Source organism: Rhincodon typus, chromosome 6, assembly GCF_021869965.1.
Source record: "Rhincodon typus isolate 14 chromosome 6, sRhiTyp1.1, whole genome shotgun sequence".
Taxonomy (NCBI): domain Eukaryota; kingdom Metazoa; phylum Chordata; class Chondrichthyes; order Orectolobiformes; family Rhincodontidae; genus Rhincodon; species Rhincodon typus.
Window position 1 is genome coordinate 44,698,858 of NC_063337.1, and position 25,195 is coordinate 44,724,052.

A 25,195-nucleotide genomic window follows, 5' to 3' on the forward strand; every position below is an offset into this window, starting at 1 on the left:
TCCACCTTTGTTGATGTCAGTAACATAATCTGTAGAAAACAAAACAAAAATGCAACATTTGAGAATTTTCAGAAATGCTAACAATTCCAATTAACAGTTATTACAAAATGATCTTCTTTGAAATTAAAATTGTAAGTAAGTGACCTGAAATGAAGAATTTGTAGTGCTTAGAATTACATTTTATGTAATCAGACGAGATAATTTTATGACTAGGAGCTAATGTAGAATAGGAGCTATTAAACAGCCACCAAGCATATAATTTGTCTGATTTTTCTTTCCATTGAAATTAATTAATGAGTCAATTATGATTATATTATTAAAATTCACACAAGGCAGGCTTTAATTTTTAGCACTGCTGTAAATGCTTACAGCGTTGAAACTTGACATCACTTTAGCTTTTATCAAAACTTCGGTTTAGTCTTCAGAATTGTAATATAAAATTATAGCTGGTCTGTATAATTTGAGCTCCATAAATAGAGTTGCTAACTGCCTTAATAGGTTATTAAATATATATGCCATTGTATACAACAATTCAAATAGAAATAAAACTAACTTTGAATTTTCTTTTACATAGACAGCCAAACGATAGTGATAGAGAACGTAGGGAGAGGGAACGGGAAAGAAGATTAAGGGAAAAAGAACGAGAACGAGAGCGACAGAGGCGGCGTGAGGATGAGCGCAGAAAGCAAAAAGAGCGTTATGAAGTAGAGAGGGCTATGAGAACAAAAGAAGAAGAAACAAAAAGAGGGAAAGACCATGGACAGGAAAGAGAAAAGAAGGGAGACAGCCTGAGCTACATGTTCAGTACTGAGAAAATAGAAAAACTGGGTAAAGAAGACAAAAATGATGACATGGGATCTAAAAGGGAGCGGATAAGGAATAAGGTACCTGTCACCATTTTTTCAAGCTACTGTGATGTTAACACCATTAATTGGGGTGGATATTCAAACCCCATGTTCTAAAATACTAAAAATTAACTATGCAAATTAGATTAGACATCAGATCTTTTTGAAATATGCTCAAAACCTAGCATTAACAGGTATTGTACTTTTTCAATACACTGTATCTTTTTAAAGTAAGACGTTAAAACTATTCTTATTCAAGAGAGGATAAAAAATGTTTTTCATTTGATTTTTATTGGTATTTTTAGTTCATAATAAAAGTTGATAGTCTTCCAGAAATTGAGTTGTCATTTCAAAGCGAATAAAAAACTAATTATTTTACAAGTAGTGGTTTGTGAAGGTTTCTGCCTATTCAGACATTTATTTTACTTAGAGAAGCTGACAAAAAGGAACAGATTTGGAGCCCTGTCGTCCCAATATCACTGAATTTTCTGATCTCAAGCTTCATGATGTTAGCATTTTCAGTGTCGCAGTATTTATTAAAAATAATCAGCATTTTGAAAATTATGTGTAATAGCTGGCATGTAAAATATAACTTTTCAAACTAAAATAATTCAATTTTAACAAGGCTTTAGATTGTTGCTATAACCAGGAAAGCCTCACATTGTTTTCAGTACATAGATTTAGAGAACTCATCAAGGCGGTGTCGTATTTCCTGAACGTTTTTTTTGTGCATGAAAATCTCTTCGGTCATCCCTGATCCATGTCCTTCCTATCACAGGTGGTTTGGAAGGATAGTTCCATATTTACGTTTCTGGAATTCTAAGTTCCCTCAAGAGTAGTTGAGAATTTATTTCAAAACAAACATAAACACTGAGAAGAATATGGCTTTCAATGAATTCTGCCATTACAGCCAGAAATTCACAGGAGGAAGGATGGCTCACCACAACCTCCACCCACTCAATCCACCTGGAAGGAAGAGATAGCAAGAACTACAGATGCTGGAGTCAGAGTAAATACAGTGTGGAGCTGGAGGAACACAGCACGTCAGGCAGCATCAGAAGAGCAGGAGAGTCAACTTCTTGGGCCTGGACCCTTCATCAAGACTGGGGAGGGGGCAGAGGGCTGGGAGCTGGGGAATAAATAGAGGGAGGAGGTGTGGGGCTGGGGGAAGGTAGGTAGGATTGCAATAGGTGGAAGCAGGTAGGGGTAGTGGGAATTGGCCAGTTTCAAAATCTCCCCACCCCCGGCCTCATCCCATGTCCAACCCTCCCTGTCATCCCCGCCTCCTCGACCTGACAATACCTGTCCATCTTCTTCCCCACCTATCCACCCCACCCTTCCCACTGACTGGTCCCCACTACCCCTACCTGCATCCATCAATTGCCATTCGAACTACCTTCCAGTAGCCCCACTCCTCCTCCCTCTATTTATTCTTCAGCCTACTTCCCCCTCTTGATGAGGAGTCCAGGCCTGAAATGCCGATGCTCCTGCTCCTCTGATGCTGCTTGACCTGCTGTGTTCCTGCACCTCCGCACTGTATTGATCCCCACGTGGAAAGGCAGTCGATTATGGATAGAGAACAAGCCTGCCCCAAAACTATAAAGTACTGCAGGTAAGCTAAGTTACTACAGAGTGGGACTTGTGCCCCTCACTGGTGGGGAAATACCATCGTCTTAGCTGCTGATCAATCAGATTGGCTGGCACCCCCAACAGTGTTGGCAGCGTTGGGAGTCAGTAATGGGTGCTGCTGGGACTGCAGGCAGACCTACAAAGGAAGCAAGAACTCAGGCTCCAGGTAATTACTCACCAGATCAGGTGGGGTCAAGGTTTGCCACCTAAAGTGAGGGGTGTAGAACAGTGGGTGTTAAGGCTGTGGGGGTAGGAAGGAATGGGGATGCCGTCTTTTAAGGAGTTGGCCCAGATTGATGAAGAACATCCTTCAAATTTGATACCCCTCCACTTCCTCCTTGCAGTTTTAAACAGTCTGTATTACTCTGTATTGTGGTCTTAATTTTAACAGGTTCAACTGAGTCTTAACTATTTACTTACATATGGTGGGAATGCTGCTAATTTTGGCTCCCACCCTATAATGGAGATGAGCTTGGGGTGGTTGGGTATTTGGTGAGTTAACTGTCTGCCTGATTTTGCATCCCACTCCCCTCGGAGTCAAACCTGGTGAAGGAATGTAAATAAGTAGCACTAAATGCATCTCTATTTGTCAAAACAACTGTAAACTGAATTAAATTAGAATTTGAAGGAATTGAGGACGTTGATATACCAGAAAGAGTTGAAACAAAGATTTGATCAGAAAATAATTACAAAAGCTCCAGAAACCTTTCTGTTTGAAACACTGATGTTCAGTATTGAGAAATTGGCTGACATCTTGCAGTCATTCCTGTTTTCTACAGAGTGGAGCATTATTTTCATCGTAACACCTGGCCTACAGTAAACTCAGGAAAAGTCTTAGTGAATGCACGTATATTTAAGTACAGAAAAGCTAGGTATCAGACACTTCTGTAACTTTGAGGGAGTGTCTCATACTTATTTAATAAATCACAATGTTTAAGAAATGCAAATTCATCAGATTATGATTTTTTGATTCGCACTTGGGATGTAGATGCTCTTAATTGCCCTGAAGAAGCAACTAGAGAAAATTTGAAAGATTATACCTTGTTTAGAACTGTCAGAATGGATTTGTGAAAGAGACGTCATGTCTTTTCAAGATACTTATAACTCAGTGCATAAAGTACAGTTGGTATTACATATAATTTCAATAAACTTTTGATGAAGGAAAATTATGTTCCTGTGGATAGAATATTAGATTGAACAGAGCAAACACAGGTTAATTATTATTTTTGGTCTGTTGCTATAAAATCCCATCACGACGTTTAGGGACTCTGAATCACGCAAATGAAAATTATTGCTTTATAGGTTTGGGGTGAGGTGCACGGTTACTGTAGTTAGAGCTCTTAACCATTGTTTTCATTTGGCTTCTCCTATTTTACTTGCTGTTGCCACAATTCTGCTGGATCACCCTTCTCTGTCTACTTTTGATTGTCCATTTCTCTTCTATTCATGCTATATTTAGTTCTTTTAGTATCACATGTTTCCATAAGCCTTAGGCCTTCTGCTTCTCATCCTTCTTGGCAGTCACATGTCCATCATTCTTTATTATATTTCTTCTCTCTGCATCAAGTGACCATTGCATTTCAGCCTCTTCTCAGCTACTTTCTTCAATGCTTCTGCAATATTCATTGTCTTCTTGATGTTCTGGTTCCTTACCTTGCCTTTCTTATAACTCCAAATATTCTTCTTAGTATTTGCATCTCATTAACGTCTAGTCGTTGTTACACTCTTTTTGATGACAGAATTTTTGTACCATTTAATAAAACTGCCTTCACAAATGTCTTGTAGATTCTTTCAGTTTCAGCAAATCTCATTTGCTTAATGCTATTGTCTGAGAAAACTCACATTATAATCGCTTTTAATTTATGTTGGTCCATGCAATCCTCGTTAAAAATGTAACAAGGCAGAGCTCAGGAAGCTTCCTGGTTATATATGTCAAAGGATTGCCCCTAAATCTAGGAATAGTAACTGATTTTAAGAGCTGTTTGATTGCTTTGAACAGAAGACAGGCCTCTTGATTGGTTAAAGTCCTGTGTGATCAGTGGCTTGGTGTGCAGGAATGCCATCTTAGAGACTTCTTGTAACACTTTTTACTAAGGTTTGTCTGTAAGCTTTATAGCCAGCAGTCTGCTTTTCAACTCGTCTGTGTAGTTAGACTGGAAAGGTTAAGCTACTAAGTTGCCTTTTATTTTGTGATCAACATTTAGAGAGAAAACAAATTCTACGTTGATTATTTTATGTATCAAGGAATGTATTGAAAAGTACAGCTCAGTGTCTCATTTGTTGATTTAAAGCTGGAGTTTAAATTTGTAATTAATTATCTGTAAGTATTTATCTAGTCCATCAACCATAAAGAGAGGAGAATTCAAAATAATTATCTTTTGGTAGGCAGCACAAGGAATAAGGGTTTTCTGCTAAGATCATGCCACAATTATGTAGGCACTGATCAGAAAATAATAGTCCAGTCCCAATTCAAGATATTAGGCCATTTGCAGGAATGATTAGTAATATTGAAACAGAATAAATATTAAGTATTGTTGCAACTTAACTAGGAATAGTATGTTAATAATCATAAGCCATTACTCCATAAATCGCCACAAAATATATAATAATCCCAATGAGACTACCAAAAACCAATTGGCTGACTGTTACCCAGGACAAAAGCAAACACGTCAGCTGTCTTCAGTAACAGCAGAAAAAAATTATGGTAACACACTTACTTTAACAAGAACAATGAAAGGGATGGATTTCTAATTTTAGCAGTTTAAACTGCACCCCTTTAAAACCCCAAACACACACACAATCACAATTTAGACCAACAGAAGACAAATCGTTTAACATATACTATGGGTGGAAAACAATATAAATAGGACAAACAAAATTCTGAAGATAAAATGTCTGGACCCACCCCTATCTGCCTTTCATAGAGATCGCTCTCTCTGCGACTCCCTCGTCCGCTCCACACTCCCCATTAGCCCCACCACCCCTGGCACCTTGCCCTGCAACCTCAGGAAGTGCTATACCTGCCCCTACACCTCCCCCCTCAGCTCCATTCAAGGTACCTAACAAACCTTTCACATCAGAAGAGGTTCACCTGCACATCTGTCAATGTGGTCTGTTGCATCCGCTGCTCCCGATGTGGTCTCCTCTACATCGGTGAGACCAAGCGAATGCTCGGAGACCGCTTTGTAGAGTACCTGCACTCTGTTCGCGACAAACAACAATACCTTGTGGTCATGAACCATTTCAACTACCCCCCCAACTCCCTGGGTGACATGTCCATCCTGGGCCTCCTCCAGTATCACAATGACGCCACCCGGAAACCAGAGGAGCAGCATCTCATATTCCGCCTTGGGAGCCTACAGCCCAGTGGTCTAAATGTGGATTTTACCAGTTTCAAAATCTCTCCACCCTTGGCCTCATCCTATGACCAACCCTCCCTCTCATCACCGCTGCCTTGACCCGACACAATCTATTCATCTTCTCTCCCACCTATCCACTCCTCACACCTCACTGACCAATCCCCACGAGTCTGTATTTGCACTCACCTGTCACCATCCCACCTACCTTCCCCAGCCCACCCCTCCTCTCTCTATGTATTTCTGAGCTCCCTTCCTGCTCCCCCATTTCTGAAGAAGGGTCCCAACCTGAAACGTCAACTTCCCTGCTCCTCTGATGCTGCCTGGCCTGCTGTGTTCCTCCAGCTCCACTCTGTGTTATCTCTGACTCCAGCATTGGCAGTTCTTACTATCTCTGAGAAATCGCTGCTTTCTGTCTGTAAGCTTTGGATATTTTCCACTCTGCTGCTTCTGGCATATGGAGCTTTTTAATACTCTGCAGCTTAACCAATGAGAGAGGTTCTGCCAGGCAGCCTTTCCTTAACTCGAAAGATTCTTGGTACTGTTTGGTCTCAACATTTTGTTTCAAAAAAGCAATATGGTATTGTGCAGCTCAACAATATGCAACAGTTGATTTTCAAGTTGCAAAATATCCCAGCTTTTCAGTTATAGCAGTCCAACTTCCATTTCAATTTATCATCCCCCAAAAATGAAAAATATGTGGAATTTTACAATGTAAAAATCTAAACATCGTGACCTAATGTAGAACTGTTTTGGCGTTATATTTGTGGTGTTCTTTATTAAATATTTTCCTTATGTTCCTTTACCAGGAACATAACTCTGACATGTAATTTATATAGAAAGAATTCCATGCCCTTGGCATCCAGCTGGAGTGCAACTAGAAATAGCGTATCCTACAGGTCAATGCTTGGTATCTTGGTAGCAGTCACGATGCCTTTGTTCTGCAATCATATGCGAAAATGTGTGTTTGAGCTATCATGATCTACTGAAGAGCGGTTAGTGGGTGAGAAGCCATTGGCCATGTGGCTAATAACCCTTGTGCAGATATCATGTACATTTAAGCAGTATGCATATAAGAAGAGCCAAGTTGCCAACAAAATGTGATTGTGCAGACCATCGAGATGCTTAATGCTTCCAAAGCGTGAATTGCTCTGTTGAGGCTCTGCAGTTCTCAGCAGATCACATGTCAAGATTTATGGTGGTCTGCTATGCACAGTATAGGAACAAGGAGGAAAAAGGAAAACAGAATCAAGTAACACAGAGTTTCCATGATCGAGATATTCAACTGCATTACTAGTACATGCAATTCAAATTACCAATGACTTGGGTGCATGGATAGAAAGTAATATAGCCAAACTTGCAGATGACACTAAAATAGGCAGGAAATCAAGTTGTAATGAATAAATGAGAAATTTACAGATTGATATGGATGGGTTAGGTGAATGGGCCAAAATTTGGCAGGTGAAGTTTAACATGGATAAGCATGAGACCAATTTGGTCGGAGGAATAGAAAGTTAACTTGTTGTCTAATGGATTTAATGGATTGAAGGGTTATGGGGAATGGGCAGAAACGTGGGGTTGAGGCCGAAGTGTGACCAGCCATAAATCATACTAAATGGTGGAACAGGCTTGAGGGGCTGAATTGCCTACTCCTGCTCCTAGTTCTTATGCTCATGTGTACCCATTCACTAACAGCCCCACACTCTACTTTCCATTGTTTCTGGTCCCAATAGTATTTTCTCTTCCGTATGAGCTTGCACTGCTGTACCCACGTGATAAATTCTGCTTGTGGTCAATGGAAGCTGTGACATCATCCATCAGATGCTATATCATAGATGGGTTGGTAGATTTGGTATCGTGGAGATGACCACTGATTCCATGTTGGGAGGATGAAATCCAAGCTCTGATCAAAGTCATATACCGATTTGTTTCTCCCATGGTTTCATGGTCTTTGACATTGTCTGCAGGCTTTCCGGTAGGCCACACATTAATTTAATTATTTCAAAGACTGTACCCACTGGCCTTCCTCATTGAAGTCTTCAGTTGAATTTATGTGTAACCCTACCCTCAGCAAGCTGTCTCGGTTACATGCTCAGTGTGTCACCACATACAGCAACTGGTTCTGAGCCATTCTGTAGAATATGTATACTGTCAGTTTCTGATCTGGTGGCTGTGAAGCTGAGTAAGTGAGATGATGTTTTTCCTTCACTGTCTTCCTGCTCCTCCACATGATTCCACTTCAATTACTGCTTGACTAGATTGCATTTCTTGAATACTTGAAAGAGAAAAAGCATAATATAAAATTATGATTTTCCCACCTCACCATAAAGAAAGGAGTACAAATGCTATCATCCTGATGTATAGCAGAAGAAGAGATTGTGAGATGAAATCTAATTAGGATGGGAGAAGAAGGTTTAGGTATAAACATACTATAATATTTGGTTCCAGTCCTCAACTGGCTACAGCCTTATTTACAGCCATTCACATATTGGTAAGCATTGTCTTCTCTGGGGGGCTAAGGGGTTAAGCCCACCCCTACCTCCCAATTTGACTACTGACATGAGATCATAGAATCTTTTGAGATACTGTATCCACGTCCTCAGGTGTCTGCCATGGCGGTATGATCTCACAGCTTTCTCAAAGTTTATCTGTAGGGCTGGCTGGCCCATCATTGATATATGATATCTCTGTCATCCTTCACCGCACCCTGCATCAAGGTCTCTGGTACATATGGGAAAGTTTTGGAGCCCTTTTTTTTTTACCATACTATGGCTTTCCTATATATTTACCAGGTTCATCTCACTTTTACAACTTCCTTTAGGAGGAGATGTATAGTGGTAATGCCAATGGACTAGTAATCCAGGTATCCAAGCTAATGCTCTTGGGACCTGGATTTAAATCCCACCATGGCAACTGGTAGAGTTTAAATACAATTAATAATATGTAAAATTGAAAACCCCTGTCAACAATGATAACCAATTTTAACCTGCTTAGTCTACTAATTTTCTTTAGGGAAGGAAATATGTTGTCTTTACCTGATCTGGCCTACATGTGACCTCGGTCCCTCACCAATGTGATTGACTTTTGACTGTTGTCTGAAAGCAAGAAAGAAAGAACTCTAATCAAGGAAAATTAGGGTGACAAAAATGCTGGCTTTGCCAGGAATGCCGACATCCTGTCAAAGAACAGAAGAAAACTGATTGGAATGCATACTCCCTTTTAAAAGGGAATAGTGTGAGCTAGCTTTGGTTTACACCAACTTATTTCAAATTTTCACCCCCTGCTCAGGCATGCAGCCACTCAAAGGCACGTTAATACTGGCTGCACACTAATATCGCATAATCAAGCAGACAATAGTATGCAACATGTAAGGTGATTGTCAGACCTCTGTGCAAAATGTGTTAAGGTTTTCCAGTTTTACAGATGACACCAATGTATGAAGTAAAATTGAACAATGTAATTGAGCTTAAATTAATCAGTGTTCAGTTTGGATAAGAATAGCATAACTAATAAAGTAGCAATGAATTGGAAAGGGAATAGGCACTAACTGGATCAGTCACGCTGTGCTGGTCAGTAAAGAGATAAGTTGCTGAAATTCCTGTTAACAAAAAGAAAGTACATTTGAATGTGAATGATTCAAATGTGTGAAGTAGTTGCCATTTTATACCTAATGTTATTTTGTAAATATTTGTGAAGACAAAGATTATTTAAGTCCGTGTAATCATTTGCACAGTGGTTAGCTGCAATAAAAAAGACTTGTGTGATTGAGATAGAGTACAAATCAAAAATTTGGCTAGAAATTCCATTTCTTACATTGCATTATCAAGGCAGGAGAGGAATTTTGGATAGAACTTGGTTCCTGTGGAACTCCCTCTTACTTTTCCTGTGATGCAAAGTTGTAATAGGAGGGTGGCTAGGCATTGCATTTATGTATTTATTATTTTTGATTTTCCACTTACGTCTTTCCTACTCACTTCCACATCACCAATTTTCAGTCGATGTATGCCCTTGACAGCATGGTCAAAGCTGAAGTCAACTTGATGATTTGACTCCAAGGCAGCTTAATTAAGCTTTATCAAGGTGATAGTGGAAATGACTCACTCAGCATTCTGCAATCAAGTTCTGCTGCAAACAAGAACAAAAACAGAAATTGCTAGAAAAACTCAGTAAGTCTGGCCACATCTGTGAAGAAAAATCAGTGCTCACGTTTCGGGTCCAGTGACCCTTCCCCAGAATTGATGGTAGCTAGGAAAATGTCGGTTTATATACAGAAGATAAACGATAAGTAAATGATAAGTGGGAATAGAGCCCAAAGAGAGGGAAGAACAGTTGGACAGACAAAGGAGTTGATAACGACTTGGCTAGGAGTCTGAATAATTATGCCTGTCTGTTCATGGGGTACATGGAATATTCCTTGTTCCAGACCTACTCTGGCCCTGACCCACAACTCTTCCTTGGATATAACAATGATATCATCGGGACTGCTTTCCTCTGTCGTCCGGAATTGGAAAAATTCATCAATTTCGATTCCAATTTCCACCCTGCCCTCACTTTTTCTCCTGGTCTATCTCTGACTCCTCCCTTCCCTTCCTTGACATCTCTGTTTCAATTTCTGGGGATAGACTGGCCACTTATATCCACAATAAACCCACCAGCTCCCATAGCTGCTAGACTATATGTCCTTGCACCCTGCTTCCTGTAAAGGCTCCATTCCATTCTCTCAGTTTGCATATGTTGTATATGTTTCGATGAGGCCAACTTCAACAAGGGAGCCTCTGAAATGTCCACCGTCCAACACCGTCGTTGACAGGGCTCCCAACCAAGTCCGACCCATCTCCCGCACTTTGACCCTCACCCCCTCTCTTCCCTCCCGCAAGAGCAGTAAGTTCCCGTTGTTCTTACTTACCATCCCACTGGCATCCAAATCCAGAAGATCATCAGCTGCCATTTCTGCCATCTCCAGCAAGATGTCACCATCAGACACAAATTCCCATCCCCTCCCTTGTCTGCCTTCCGCAGGAACCGTTCCCTCCAGGACACTCTGATCCACTCTTCCTTCGCTCCCAACCCACAGCCCCATGGCATCTTCCCTTGCAACCGCCGAAGGTGTAACACCTGCCCATTTACCTCCTTCCTCCTCAAAGGGCCCAAACATACCTTCCAGATGAAGCAGCACTTTACCTGCACTTCCCACAATCTAGTCTACTGCATTCACTGCTCACAACGTGGTCTCCTCTACATTGGGGAAACGAAGCATAGACTGGGTGTCTGCTTCGTACAACATCTATGTTCTGCATACAAAAAACCAAAGCTTCCAGTTGCCTGCCACTTTAACGCACCATTCTGTTCCCTGGCCAACATCTCTGTCTCAGGCTTGCTGCAATGTTCCAGCGAAGGTCAGCGCAAGCTGGAAGAACAACGCCTCATTTTCCGCTTAGGGACCTTGCAGCCCTCTGGACTCAATATCGAGTTCAATAATTTTAGAACCTGAACTCTCCCATGTCATAGACCCCTACCCACCATATCAGGTCTTGTTATCACATAGCCTGCCATTACTCATCACCTATTGTTAGCCACTAACAGTCTTCATTAACAGCTATTCACCCTCCTAGCCAGATTATCAACTGAGCTGTCCTACTGATCTTTTCTCTCTTTGGGCTCTATCCCAACCTATTGTTCAATGCTTATCCCCTCCCCTCACCCTATCTTCTGCATAGAAACCGACATTTTCTAGTTACCATCAGTTCTGATGAACGGTTATCAGAATTCAAAATGTTAACTCTGATTTTTCTTCACAGATACTGCCAGACCTGCTGAGCTTTTCCAGCAATTTCTGTTTTTGTTCCTGATTCACAGCACCTGCCGTTCTGTCAGTTTTTATTCTGATGCAAACAGGTTTGCTATGAGGTGTAAATGTATTGTTTGCATAAGAGAATACTAGATCTTATAAATGAGGAAGGGTTATGGAGATGGAGTAAGCAATTGGGGAAAAAAAAGACTGCAGGTTGTGGAGGGGATTATGGAAGGCTAGTAGGTAACCTGTGACTTTTTTTGCAAGTCATCACAGGTCATCGAAGTGGATGTGCTAGTACCAGACCTTGATAATTCATCGACATTGAATGATGATCAATACAAGCAGATACAGAATCACCAGATTAAGCAGGTAAATGTTGGAGGCAACTGAAGATATAGGAGTATTGATTATTGAGGATAGGATGCTATTATAGCCCCTCAGAGAAATTAAAGTAATAAAGTACTACGACAGTGGTATTGCAAAAACAAACAAGTAAATGGAAGAAGACAAAACAAAAAAATACAGTAATTGTACAGTAAATGTACAGTGGATTGTAGACAATTGTTTTGTTACTCAAGAAAATGAATAGTGATATGTATGACACAGGCCCAGATCTGTGAATGGCCAAGTAACAGACATACCCTCAGCCCCTCAAAATTTGCATCAGTATCCCTTGGAAGTCCCAGTGTAACTACTGAGGAAGCTTAAATAGCTGATGAACAATTTATCCTGCATTCAGAATCCTAAGAAAAGGCTAAGACTGATTAAAACAGTAACCATACTGGGTAATTATACACTGAGTCAGATGTGAAGGGTCATCCATCTGAAGACCACGCTGAAAAATTAGGAGAATAGGTGGGTTTTCATTGTTTGATTGAGGTTGGAAATAGGGTTTCCAGTCCTAATCAGAAGACCTGAATTATTTACCCAGACCTAAAGTAACATGCATACGGGAGAGACTGTAAAGGTTGTGGAATTGGGTGGAAAGATTTGTGCATATAGGAAAATCCACATGAGTTGCAAAGATGTTCCTATAATTTAATGTCAATGTCCACAATAACATGACTGCCTAGTAAGAACAAGTCCAGGAAGATTACTTCAGAAGTAGCTGGAGGTCCTGGATGAAATAGGCTCAAAACTACTAAATCTTTGCTACTGTATTAAGTTAACAAAGGGATACGATCTTATGGGGAGCTATGAGGGAATTGATTACTAGTGAGGTCCTGCCAGGTTTGAAACAAACTATTGTGATATCACTTTCCAAAAGGTATCAATATGGAGCCAGGCAAAAACACACCCATAACATCTGTATCAATACCAAGCAAGGTAGTCAAATTTATTCTCTTGGTAGACATAAAGACTATATGCATGACTTTTTAGAATTAATATTCACCACAGTTTATGAAGGCTGCAATTCTGTCTGGCTAACCTGTGATATTTTCAAGGAAGTGCAGGTTCATAGTTCCTTGAACGTGGAGTCCCAGTTAGACAGAATAATGAAGAAGGCATTTGGTATGCTTACCTTTATTAGTCAGTGCATTGAGCATAGGAGTTGAGAGATCATGTTGCAGCTGTATAGGATGTTGGTTAGGCCACTTTTGGAATACTGCATGCAATTCTCGTCTCCCTGCTATAGGAAGGATGTTGTGAAACTTGAAAGGATTCAGAAAAGATTTACAAGGATGTATTCAGGGATGAAGGGTTTGAGCTATAGTGAGAGGCGGAATAGGCTGGGGCTATTTTTCCTGGAGTGCTGGAGGCTGAGGGGTGACCTTATTGAGGTTTATGAAATCAGGAGGGACAGGGATAGAGTGAATAGCCAAGGTCTTTTCCCCAGAGTGGGAGAGTGAAAACTAGAGGACATGGGTTTAAGGTGAGAGGGGAAAGATTTGAAAGGGACCTAAGGACTATTGTTTCATGCAGAGGGTGGTGCGTGTATGGAATGAGCTGCCAGGGAGGTGGTGGAGGCATTTACAATTACAACATTTAGAAGGCATTTGGATGGGTATTATGAATAAGAAGGGTTTAGAGAGAGATGGGCCAAATGCTGGCAAATGGGAATAGATTAATTGAGGAGATGGTAAGAACTGTCGATGCTGGAGTCAGAGATAACAGTGTGGAGCTGGAGGAGCACAGCATGCCAGGCAGCATCAGAGGGGCAGGAAAATTGACGTTTCGAGTTGGGACCAAGGTCCTCTGCAGATTAATTTAGGACATCTGGTTGGCATGGATGAGTTGGTCCAAAGGGTCTGTTACCATGTTGCGTACAGCTGTATGACTCTGTGATTCTAAGTGATATCTGAAGTAGTCAATTTAGATGCCTATAGTAAAATCTACCTTTATACTTGGGGAAAAAAAACTTGTACAAATTCTGCTGCTGTTGTCTAAAGGTAAGTACATGTGGGAGAGAACAGGCACTTGTAAGCAGATTTTTATTGAAGTGGATAAGTGGCTGAATGGAGTGCCCCAACTCATTGAGTGGTACATAGGTGCAAAATTACCATTTTCATGATGCCTGTGTTAGGAGTGCCACCATAATGCAGTTTTGTAAGTCTTTTGCCTTAAACAGATGCTAAGCTGATTGCATTTTCAAATCAGGGGTCTGTCTCAGAATCTCTGCTAGGAGTTTGCCTGGAGCAGGACGATCTGTTTTACTCCAGATTATCAGGTCCACGTGCAGCCTAACCTTAGGCAGCCAGCTAGCTATTTAACAAAATTACTTTTATTCTTTGTCTAGAGCTGACTTCCCAATTCCACAACACTCCTGAAAGCCACCCTAGCTCCTCTCCCCCCAGCCCCCAACATTTACTCAGTCATCTGCTGGTGAGGCAGTCATGCTAACTTGATCGTGCAATGGTTACCCACCCCACAAAATTTCACCTCCTGTTCCTTTTGTTTCCAGTTCCCATCTTGTGTAATTTTCCTTCTATACTTAATTTCTGAGAGTGGAATGTTTTCAGCTGGTATAATTGGTCTCACTAAAGAATACCATTCTCCCTCAGCATTCCACTTCCCACTTTCTGTAGGAACTTTCAGTTCTCTGCAGTCCCCCATACGATTTGGCCAAACTCAGAAACCAGGATCTGTAACACTCATAAGTTCCTGCCTTGATCTTACCTTGCAAACAGGTCTCTGAAAAGGACTCTTTGCCTGTATTCTTTTTCTGCCAGTCAGCCTGTTGTAATGAGCTCACAGGAGAGCAGTCTTACGTGTGCTGCAGCTTCATTGAACTGCTGTAACACAGATGCTGTAGTGACAGCTTCAGGATGGAGGTCACATGACTACAGCAAACCAAGAGACCTATTAGTATAGCATTAAACTTTGATTCCCAGTATGTCCCTTTCCATAGAAAAAGAGCAAAAGAATTTGTATCATTTAAGTATTGTCATTTAAACTGAGTTGCCTACTGTACACACAACTGCTCTCCTGTGTTGGCAGATCATTATTCTCTTCAATTTCTGCAGATGCAATGCACACACAGTCTTTAAATCATACCAACCTTTTAATGGTATGTGTGAACATTGTCCCTAGTTGTTCATCTGGTGATGATATTCCTACTTCAGGAGTGTTATTTATATATCACTTGTTGCTGTGGTACCTGTTGTGGCTTCATTTTATTTGTTGGCATGTTGTGGAGCATTGGAAATGATGGTTAATCTGCAATCTGTACAGATGTGGAGCTCACATCTTCCTAATCAGCCACCTGAAGGAAGGAACAGCTTTTCCAGTTGTGCTTATGTGCCTGCGCTTGTAATAGTATATCTGATTGTTCACTTCTATTCTGTATGATCAAGATAACAGCTGTTCTATACAGCTCCCAAATTGCCATTTGGGCTGCCACTATTTGAGAGTCATACAGAAACAGACCATTAGGTCCAACTTGTCCAAGCCGGCCAGATATCCTAAACTGATGTTTGTCCATTTGCCAGCATTTGGCCCACATCTCTCTAAACTCTTCCTAATCATGTACCGTAGCAATTAAATGTTGTAATTGTACCCACCTCCACAACTTCTTCTGGCAGCTAGTTCCATGCATATACACCCTCTGCGTGAAAAAGTTGCCCCTCAGGTCCCTTTTAAATCTTTCCCCTCTCACCTTAAATTTATGATCTCTAGTTTTGGACTCATCTACCCTGGGAAAAAGACCTTGGCTATTCATCCTATCCATTCCCTTTGTCGTTCTATAAACTTCTATAAGGTCCCTCCTGATACTCCAGGGAAAAAATTCCCCAGCCTATTCAGCCTCTCCTTTTTAGCCAAACCCTCCAAACCTGGCAACATTGTTGTAAATCCTTTCTGAACCCTTTCAAGTTCAAGTTTTAACGACATCTTTCCTATAGCAGGGAGATCAGAATTGAATGCAGTATTCCGAAAGTGGCCGACCAATGTCTTGTTTAGCTGCACCATGACATCCCAACTCCTATGTTCAGTGCACTGACCAATGAAGGCAAGTGTACCAAATGCCACCCTAACCACCCTGTCTACCTGTGATTCCACTTTCAAGGAACTATGCACCAGCACCCCTAGGTCTCTAGAGCAACACTCCCCAGGGCCCTACAATTAACTATGCAAGTCCAGTCCTGATTTGCTTTACCAATGTGCAACATCTCTTTGTTCCTAGACTGGCTGTCCAACTCTCTCAATTCTGGCAATGGTTCAGCAGTTTTGTTAAAATGAAATTTGGCTTTCTGACATTTCAGCTTGATTTTGCCACTCATGCATGTTACAGTTTCTGGCCTTAATGCTTTTTGATTTTTGGAAGAATAGATTGAAGGTAGTGTGACATTAGTCTGGACTGGATACTTTCCATCTCTTCAGTAGGTTTTTTTCTCCACCCTAGGATTGCCATGTTTGCATCTGTGCTGAATTCATTCAATTTCTTTGTTTCCTTTGGTGATTTTCCTTGCAATCTTAACCTTTCCATTTCATTGAGGGATAGTATGGAGAAAATGTAGAGTGTTGAACTTTATGAAGCAGCTGAATTCTTTATTCAATCTGATAACCATTGTCATTCATCACAATGGAATCCTCTAATGTCTGAAATGTGCTTTTGGCCATTCTACAAATCACTGGTAGTCGTTGATGTCAGCTTGTTTGTTTCCTATCGATCAGAATAGTAGTCTACTGTAACATAATCTGTTCTTGTGTCTGTCTGGGATGCTACATGTTTTCGTTGGTGTTCTAGCCTGTTTAATGTGGTACTCGTTACATGCAGTGCATTGGCCGATATGGTCCATGATTCTGTTGTTTGCATTTGGCTAGTGGAGCGTATGTTTTGCCTTCCTCAGACTCAATTCAGTCTTTTGGTGGTTTGCATGGATGTGCTTTAGCATCCTTCATCTCTCTCTCCTCAACTCCTTAGGGATATTGACTCTATTTTCTTTGTTCAATATGTCATTTCTTTTAACTACAGTAGTGTCCTTCATGCTTTCAGGCCGTCCTTTTATTACTACTTAGAGAGTTTCTTCCTGTTGGGTAATTTGCTTTGTTCGAACAAGGAATTTTTCTATTAGATTAATGAACCTGCTTTGTTGAAGACTTCCAGAGCATTTTGAGCTGCTGTTTCATCTTCAATCTGGAAGATTTCACACACTTTCGTAGCATCTGCTACTTTCTTCATAGGGATCAATGTTCTTGACAGCAAGTCAATAACATATATTTGTTTCCCTTGCTCATATGTCATGTCCAGATGATATCCCCATAACAAGAGTGGCAATGTTTGCAGATGTTTTTAAGCAGACAGGTGCAGCTTGAGGGAAATGCTTTGTAATGACTTATGGCTGAACTTGACTTCCATTTTACCTCTTCCAAGCAGATATTGATGAAGATGTTCACACACACAGACAATGGCCAGGCATTCATTCTTAATTTTATTTTTAGTTTAGTGTTGTACCATTTGTGCAAATGCCCTGGATGGAAATGCAACTGGTTGTCCTTGCTGCATTAAAGTTACTTCAGGCGAAGGTGATGGCCTCGTGGTATTATCACTAAACTATTAATCCAGAGACTGGCGACCTGGGTTCAAATTTGAATTGAATCAGAAAATCAGGAATTAAGACTCTAATGACCATGAAACTGTTGACAATGGTTGGAGAAACCAACCTGGTTCCCTCATGTCTTTTTTACTGTGCGCTAACATGTATAATATCAAACACATTCCTGTACTAAAATGTGTACACAGTGTAGTGATTGGAATGAGGTTGGCCAGGTGGATCTCATTAAGTCTGAGTTCCCTGATTGGCCCAGATTAACAGCCCCAATCAGGGAGTCTTGGCTGACAGATATAAACAGGAGTCTTGGGGATTCTCAGCACTCTAGGGAGTGGTTCTGAGCTCACTGGTAAGAGTCCATGTACTGTGCATGTGTAAATAAAGGGTGATTTGGTGATGGGATACCAACCTCTGTAGAGGTATTTCATATAGCTTCCAGCAATATCACAAAGCAACAATAGGAATGGTGCACCAGTTGTTCCATTTCACTAATCCATCTGTTCGAATGTTGATTGTACTTTCCTTTTTATCCATCCTGGTATTTGCAGCACTGAGAGAGAGCAGCCAAAAAACTACAAATTTAAATTATATAAATATAAATATCTAAAAGTACAGATCAGTAACAGGTAAAATTCAGTATGGATTTAAACATGTATATTATACATGGTCAAATTACATTTTCTTAGTTAATGGTGAAATAAATAGAGAGCAAGGGGTAATAGTAAAGTTGACTCTTAATGTCTCAAACAACTAGAGCAGCAATTGGCATAGCAAAAGTTAGAGAGAGGCATGTAAAACTATACAGTGTTCTGCTAATGTTGCACTTTGAGTACTGTGCGCAGCTCCCCGTGGTTGACATTCAAGCCTTGGGACCAGTGCAGAGAGGGTCATTATGTCATAGGAATAAGTTCTCCTGGAAAGAATTGTAAAGTGAGATGCTTAACTGGAAAAAATGTGGCTGAAAAGATATATTACTAAGTATTTAAAGCAGTATCATGAATATCAAAATTAATTCCAATTTAGGTCTGTGATAAATTTCATTTGAAATTGTTTATTTCCTGTAAGTGATAAATAATCACATGCAAACCATTGTCTTTTGTTATGAACGATCTATTCTTCTTTGTAAAAAATTATTATATGGCCAATGATTGTTGTCTATCTCTCATTGTCTTTTAATTGAGTGATGTACTAGGCCATTTCAGAGAGCAGTTAAGAGTCAGCAGCATTGCTGTGGTCACTTTTAGGCCACACGAGGTATGGGTGCCAAATTTCTTCGCTGAAAGTACCTTGTCTACCAGATAGTATATTTTGAAATAAAAAAAAAACCTTTATTCATAAAAGAAATTATCTGTAAGCATGTCCAAAGCTTCTAAATCGGTTCTGTACAGTCGTTGCAGAGACAAAAAGCAAATAAAACTTTGGAATTCTGATATTTCTCAGAGCTTCTCTGTAGTTGCAAAAACAAAAGCATTTTCTTCTACCCATGCAGGAAACTATGTTCATTTTGAAGCAATGACAGGGTCTGACAACTGAACAGACTCTCTTTATACTTTGGCAGAAAGACCTTAGGTGGCAGTCTTTACCCACTGCACCTTGGCAGCAGTTGCGCCAAGCTTTAGTGCATCCCTCAGTATGTAGCCCCCTACCTTGGAATGTGCCAGTCTGCAACTCTCGGTCAAGGTCAACTCTTTACACTGGAAGATCAACAAATTTCAGGCAGACCAAGGAGCATCTTCCACTGACGAGCATTCTCAATGTGTTTCCCTGGAATCTATGTGTCACAGAGCTGCTCTGGATGAACCTCGACAAAAACCACTGTCTCTCTCTCCTGATCTTTGCAAAGGTACATTCCAGAAGGAGATATGTGACACTCTCTTCATCTGCATAACTTCAAGGACAGTGTGTGGTGGCACATAGAGACCAGGCATGCATGTTGGATCTGAAGGGCAGTGCCCTTCTCACCACCAGCCAAACTATGTCATGATGCTTGTTGTAAAGTTCTGCTGATAAGACAGTCTACCAAATGACTTTGACAGTCTAGTCAGGGAGCCTCCCAGCAGGATCAACCCTCTCCTTTTACTGCAGGGTCTCAAGGACACTACTTGCTGACCACAGCCTGATGGACTTGTGGTCACTGGTGTTTTCCTTTGCAAATTTCTCCATGAAGGACAAGTGATATGGAATGGTCCAACTACTTGGAATGTTCCATGGCAATGAGGCCAGATCCATCCTTCACAACATTGTAGACTTCAACTGGGGAGGCAGTTTAGCTCAATTGGCTGATGGCTGATTTGTGATACAGCATGATTCCAATAGGGGGGTTTCATTTAAAGTTTTTGAGATTTGTAACTCTGGTTGTGGATGAGTTTGCAGACTTGCTTGCCAAGCTGATGTGTTTGATTACAGACATTTCCTTACCCTCTAGATAACCTCATCGGTGGGCGTTGGTGTTCTGTCCTGCTTGCTATTTATATGCCTCGGTTTGCTGGGGTGGTTGGCATCACTTCTGGTTCTGTTTTTCAGTGGTTTGTAAATCAGGTCCAGTTGATGTGTGGTGTTGGAGTGCCAGGCCTCCAGGAATTTCCTGGCATGTTCTCTGTTTGGCTTGTGCTATTATGGATGTGTTATGTCAGTTGAATTCATGTCCTTCTTTGTCCGTGTATATTGAGACCAGTGAGAATTGGTCGTGTCTCTCGGTGGCCGGTTGGTGTTCGTGTATCATTATTGTCAGTTTTCTTCTCGTTTGGCCTATGTAATGTTTATCATAGTCCTTGCATGGTATTTTGTATATTATGTTAGTTTTATTAGTTGTGGGTATGGGATCCTTTATGTTCCTCAGTAGCTCTCGCAGGGTGGTTGCTGGTTCATGGGCTACTCTGAAACCTATGGGCCTGAGTAGTCTTGTGGTTGTCTCTGATGTATGGTAGGGTGACTAGTGTGTCTGGCCATGTTGTGTCGTCTTGTTGTGGTCTGTTGTGGAGGTAATGGCGGATTGTGCTTTTTGGGTATCCATTCCTTTTAAAAACTCCATAAAAATGCTCTTGTTCTGCGTTGCGCAATTGCGGATTGCTGCAATGTGTTGTGGCTCGTTTGAATAATGTCCTGATGCAGTTCTGTTCAAGGGTGTTGGGGTGATTGCTGGTGTAATTGAGTATCTGGTCCGTATGTGTGGTCTTTCTGTATTCGCTTTCGATATACAAAATACAATGCAAGGACTGTGAGAAACATTACAAAAGCCTGATGGGAAGAAAACTGACAATAAGAATACATGAACAACAACTAACAACCGAGAGACATCACCAATTCTCACTGGTCTCAATACACACAGACAAAGAAGGACACAAGTTTGACTGGGACAACACGTCCATAATAGCACAAGCCAAACAGAGACATGCCAGGGAATTCCTGGAGGCCTGGCATTCCAACCAGAAAACATCAACAAACACTTTGAACTGGACCCGATGTACAAGCCATGGAAAAACAGAACCGAAAGTGATGCCAACCACCCCTGCAAATCGAGGCATAAATAACAATGAGGACAGAACACCAATGCTTTACCAGAGGCGCACTGACGATGTTACCAAGCAGGGTGACAAAATGTCCGCGATCAAACACACCAGCTTGGCGAGTAAGTCTACAACCTCAGGAGAGTTCAATTCCCATACTGGCTGAGTTCACCATGTTGGGTCCTGCCTTACCCCTTGCCTGAGGCATAGTGATGCTCAGGTTAAAGCTGCTAGGAGTTTGCTCTCTGTAATGAGAGCGTAGCCCTCTGGTCCAGTGGCACAATGGCGACTGTCCCTTTACCCCTCTAGGCTGCTATGGAGGCAGGAAACAGAAAGAAGGATTTTCTGTGACTGTTAAGAAGAAGAACTTTGCAATTGTCTCTCTCTGAAACCCTTCAAGTGCTTGTAGCTAGCATTCGTCAATCATATCTGTAGCATCTTCACCTTTTAAACTCATTCAATCCATAGAAGGAAACTTCCGCTAAAGGGCGTTGATGCCCATTTATATATATTTGAAGCCAATCAGGAAAATGAGTTGAGGTCACACAGATGCCAGACAACCCAATTCTAGTAGATCATCTTACTTTTAGGAAAAATCCCCTATCCCTTTAAATTTCAACTACTAGTCTGATTAATAATTAGTCACCAAATGTTAAAATTGCTTGTATAAATCTCCTCACAGCAATAAAGTAAAATCTCTGCTGCTTACTTTACTACACTTGCAAATCCGGTCAATTGAGATTCAGTCTTTTTCTATTAGAATTTTTAAGAAAGATTATTTTACAAATGTGGTAGTTGGAAATTGTGCAATCTATTTCCTGGCAAGTTTTGTACTTTGAAGATACTTTGCTTAGCCATAGAAAACAATGCAAAAAAACTTTGACATTTTGTCTAAAATTACTACTTATAAAACATTAATTCTCAGCATAAGAAATGATGTCCTCCTTAAAAGAGATTTCGTACTCTACAATTAAACTTAACATGCGAGTAAGATGAGAAATTTCATAATACCGCTTTGGCTCATAAAATTCTTCTGGGCTTGCTGTTAGCAATATTAGTGAATACCTAATTAGTCAATTATTACCAAATATTTCTTGGTATTCTTGTAAAGCTGAAGTGTTACCATATTTGGTTATTCAATACTATACACTTGAAACCATGGAATGGAGACAGAGTGCATAAAAAAAACTCCACAGCAGCAAAAATGTTGAAAATTTAAATCAGAAACCACGGGACCCTGTTCTTTTCGTAGACTAACTCATAATTTTATCGTTTTAATCAATAGATTACTTTAACAAACTTTTTTAATTTTGTTGGCTTTGCTCATAGTACAGCCTATCCAGAGAAGAGCCATATTATGGAGTTCTTCATATTTTCTTCCTTAAGATTACTTTACACTGTAAAGAAATGTAGTATGCAGTGTTTATAAAACATGTATCTCAATACTACCACATGGGTTTTTTTACTATACCTCTTTTTCTGGTTTTTATCGTATAGGACCGTCCAGCTATGCAGTTGTATCAACCTGGAGCACGCTGCCGAACTCGTCTAGGATCTGGTGGGAAAGCATTTGACTATTGCAGTAAATCCTCTGAAGACAGCGCTGAGAGAAAATATGAAGATGATAGTTCTGTTGGAGCTGGTTCTGAGAAGAGTTGTGAAGAATGAAAAAGCACTTATTATGATGATCACTTGAGCAGAACACTGTTATTACAGCATGAAGACAGATTACTGCACCAAGCGTCACAATGTATAAAGGTCATCTCGGTGCTGATTGCGTTATCTGGTATTATTAATAAAAGTACTGTAATTTATTGTTAACAATTTGTCAACTATAGGTCACCCAGATTAGTAATGTAGATAAAAGATTGGCTTTATTTAAGTGAAATATCATAAAGCAAACTAAATTCAACTTTGCGCCACTTATGTGAAGTAGTATTCAAATTTGCTGATGGTAGTAGTTGTGAATTATAGCACCAGTTATTTAGGATGGCTTTGTTAGACAGGTTACAGAATGTATACTAAGATTTGGACTCTGGTAGAATGTTAGCTTTTAGATTATCCTGGTAACAGCAGGAATTTACTGAAGTTGGACATATGATTCAGGTGCCCATTCTTCCCAATTAAATATGGATCTACTTAAGCAAACTTATGACAGTTTCTCAATACTTGTGACATATGAGAACACAAAGGGTGGGGTTATGTTGTTTTCCTGTTGATGTGAAATGACTTTTGGTGTGTATTGATGCAACAGTAGTAATACAACTCTGGCATCAGATCTTGATCTGACTCTGGAACATACTGAGATGCCAATCTGTACTGATCTAAACACATTTGCTGAATTATACCTTCCACCTAGTATAATTAGCATTTAAAACTACATGGGTAGTCAAAAACATCACTATTTGTCTAAGCACAAATACCTACTACTACTTCGTGACTGATCTCAAAATAGCCCACAGGGATACATTTTTAGCAATATAAACTACACTTCAATTTCACATACACCAATGTGAGATCAACAACTGAAATTTTACTTCAGCCTAAGATTCACAATCAGTTTTAAGCCTTTGGAAGAGATTGGTGTAGAAGATGGAAAAATGTTTGAACTGGCAGATTATTTGAATTTCATGATTCTTTTGTGGTGCAAATATGGAAAGACATACACAAGCACAAGTTCCATCTTTGGTACAAGCAGGTTAATATTTTGAAATACATTTTTCAACATGACTGAAACAACGGAAATGGTAACTTTAGAACTTTGTTCGGATAAGATTGCATTTAATTGCTCCGCATTCATCTTTAGCACTACTGAAATGCCATCACAGTTCACCTTGTTGCTGCTTTTATGCAATGTCTGGAATGCTTAGATTTCATTTGGCAGTGTAGAGTTTGTATTATCAAATTAGAAATTTGAAAGTTTGTTGGAATTCTATTTTCAATATCACCCAACTTGTATTCATGTTCTATTGTTTCATCAGCAACAATGGCAATACAGTCAAACATAGTGTTGTTTATTAGTAAATTTCTAACTGAACGACTGACTTGCACTGCTGTTTTAGGGTGTAAATATGTCATATGTAAATTATTTGATCCATTATGGACATTAATTTATTGTTTGATTCTTGACTTAGATGTATCTGTGAAATAATTAAATAAGACAATTAAATGGTACCTTCTTCCAGAAATGTTTGTTTATTGAGAAATGAGTTAAATAAAAACTGTTTCTAAAAACCTCATTTCTAGGCATGATTTTAGGAATGTCAATTGCTGCTGTACATCCAGTCTCAGTCTCGACTATTTGTGAGTATCTTGTGCTCTGAAAACATGTCTTAAAATGTTTTGCTAGGCTGGGGAGGTTTGTAGTGAAGATTATTTTTAATTTTGTATAGTAAAGTAGACCTAATTTTCTAATGATACCCTTTGTTTAAAGATCAGAACTACACCTAACTCTTGTTGGGTTTACTATGTTGTTAATTTTCATAATACCTCGTCCTTAAATCTGTATTTTTGCTACCAATGTTACCTATTAATATTTGAAGAGAAGCAACATTTTGAATGATTTTTAAATAGCTAACTTTGAAAAATTACATTTACCAGAAAATTCCATTTAATCCTCATGTTCTTTTTAAATTTAACTTTGCTGGCTGGGCCAACATTTATTCCCTATCCCGAGTTGCCTTCGAGAAGATGGGGGTGATCTGCTGATTTAAATTGCTGTGTCTATTTGCTGTGATGTTGGGGAGGAAGTTCCAGGTTTTTGACCCAGTGACAATGAAGAAATGGTGATATATTCCATGACAGGATGGTGGGTAGCTTGGCAAGAACCTGCAAGTGATTGTATTCACATGTATCTGCTGCCCTTGTCTTTCTTGATGGTAGTGGTCATGAGTTTGGAAAGTGCTTCCAAGGAGCCTTGGTGAATTTCTGCAGTGCATCTCTGAGATGGTACACACTGTTTCTGTTGTGCGGCAGTGGTAGTGTTATGGATCAGACCAAATTCCCTCAAAATCTATTAAGATAGCCGAGACCCAAATGCTTTCTTATTTTAAAGGTAAGTGCCAGGTGATGCTTT

General features: G+C 40.1%; 1 protein-coding gene across 2 annotated transcripts in view; it reads left to right on the forward strand.

The window, feature by feature from the left end:
• Nucleotides 1-24,278, forward strand: part of upf3a (UPF3A regulator of nonsense mediated mRNA decay) — a 76,238-nt gene extending 51,960 nt beyond the window's left edge. Inside the window, exons 10-12 of one of the 2 annotated variants that reach the window (XM_048598130.1) lie at nt 575-884; nt 11,889-11,993; nt 22,618-24,278. In XM_048598130.1, coding sequence (XP_048454087.1) covers nt 575-884; nt 11,889-11,993; nt 22,618-22,788 — 586 coding nt within the window. In that variant the 3' untranslated portion in view covers nt 22,789-24,278. The remainder of the gene's footprint in view (nt 1-574; nt 885-11,888; nt 11,994-22,617) is intronic. The other variant, XM_020523882.2, reaches the window with a different exon arrangement.
• Nucleotides 24,279-25,195: the final 917 nt, after the last annotated feature.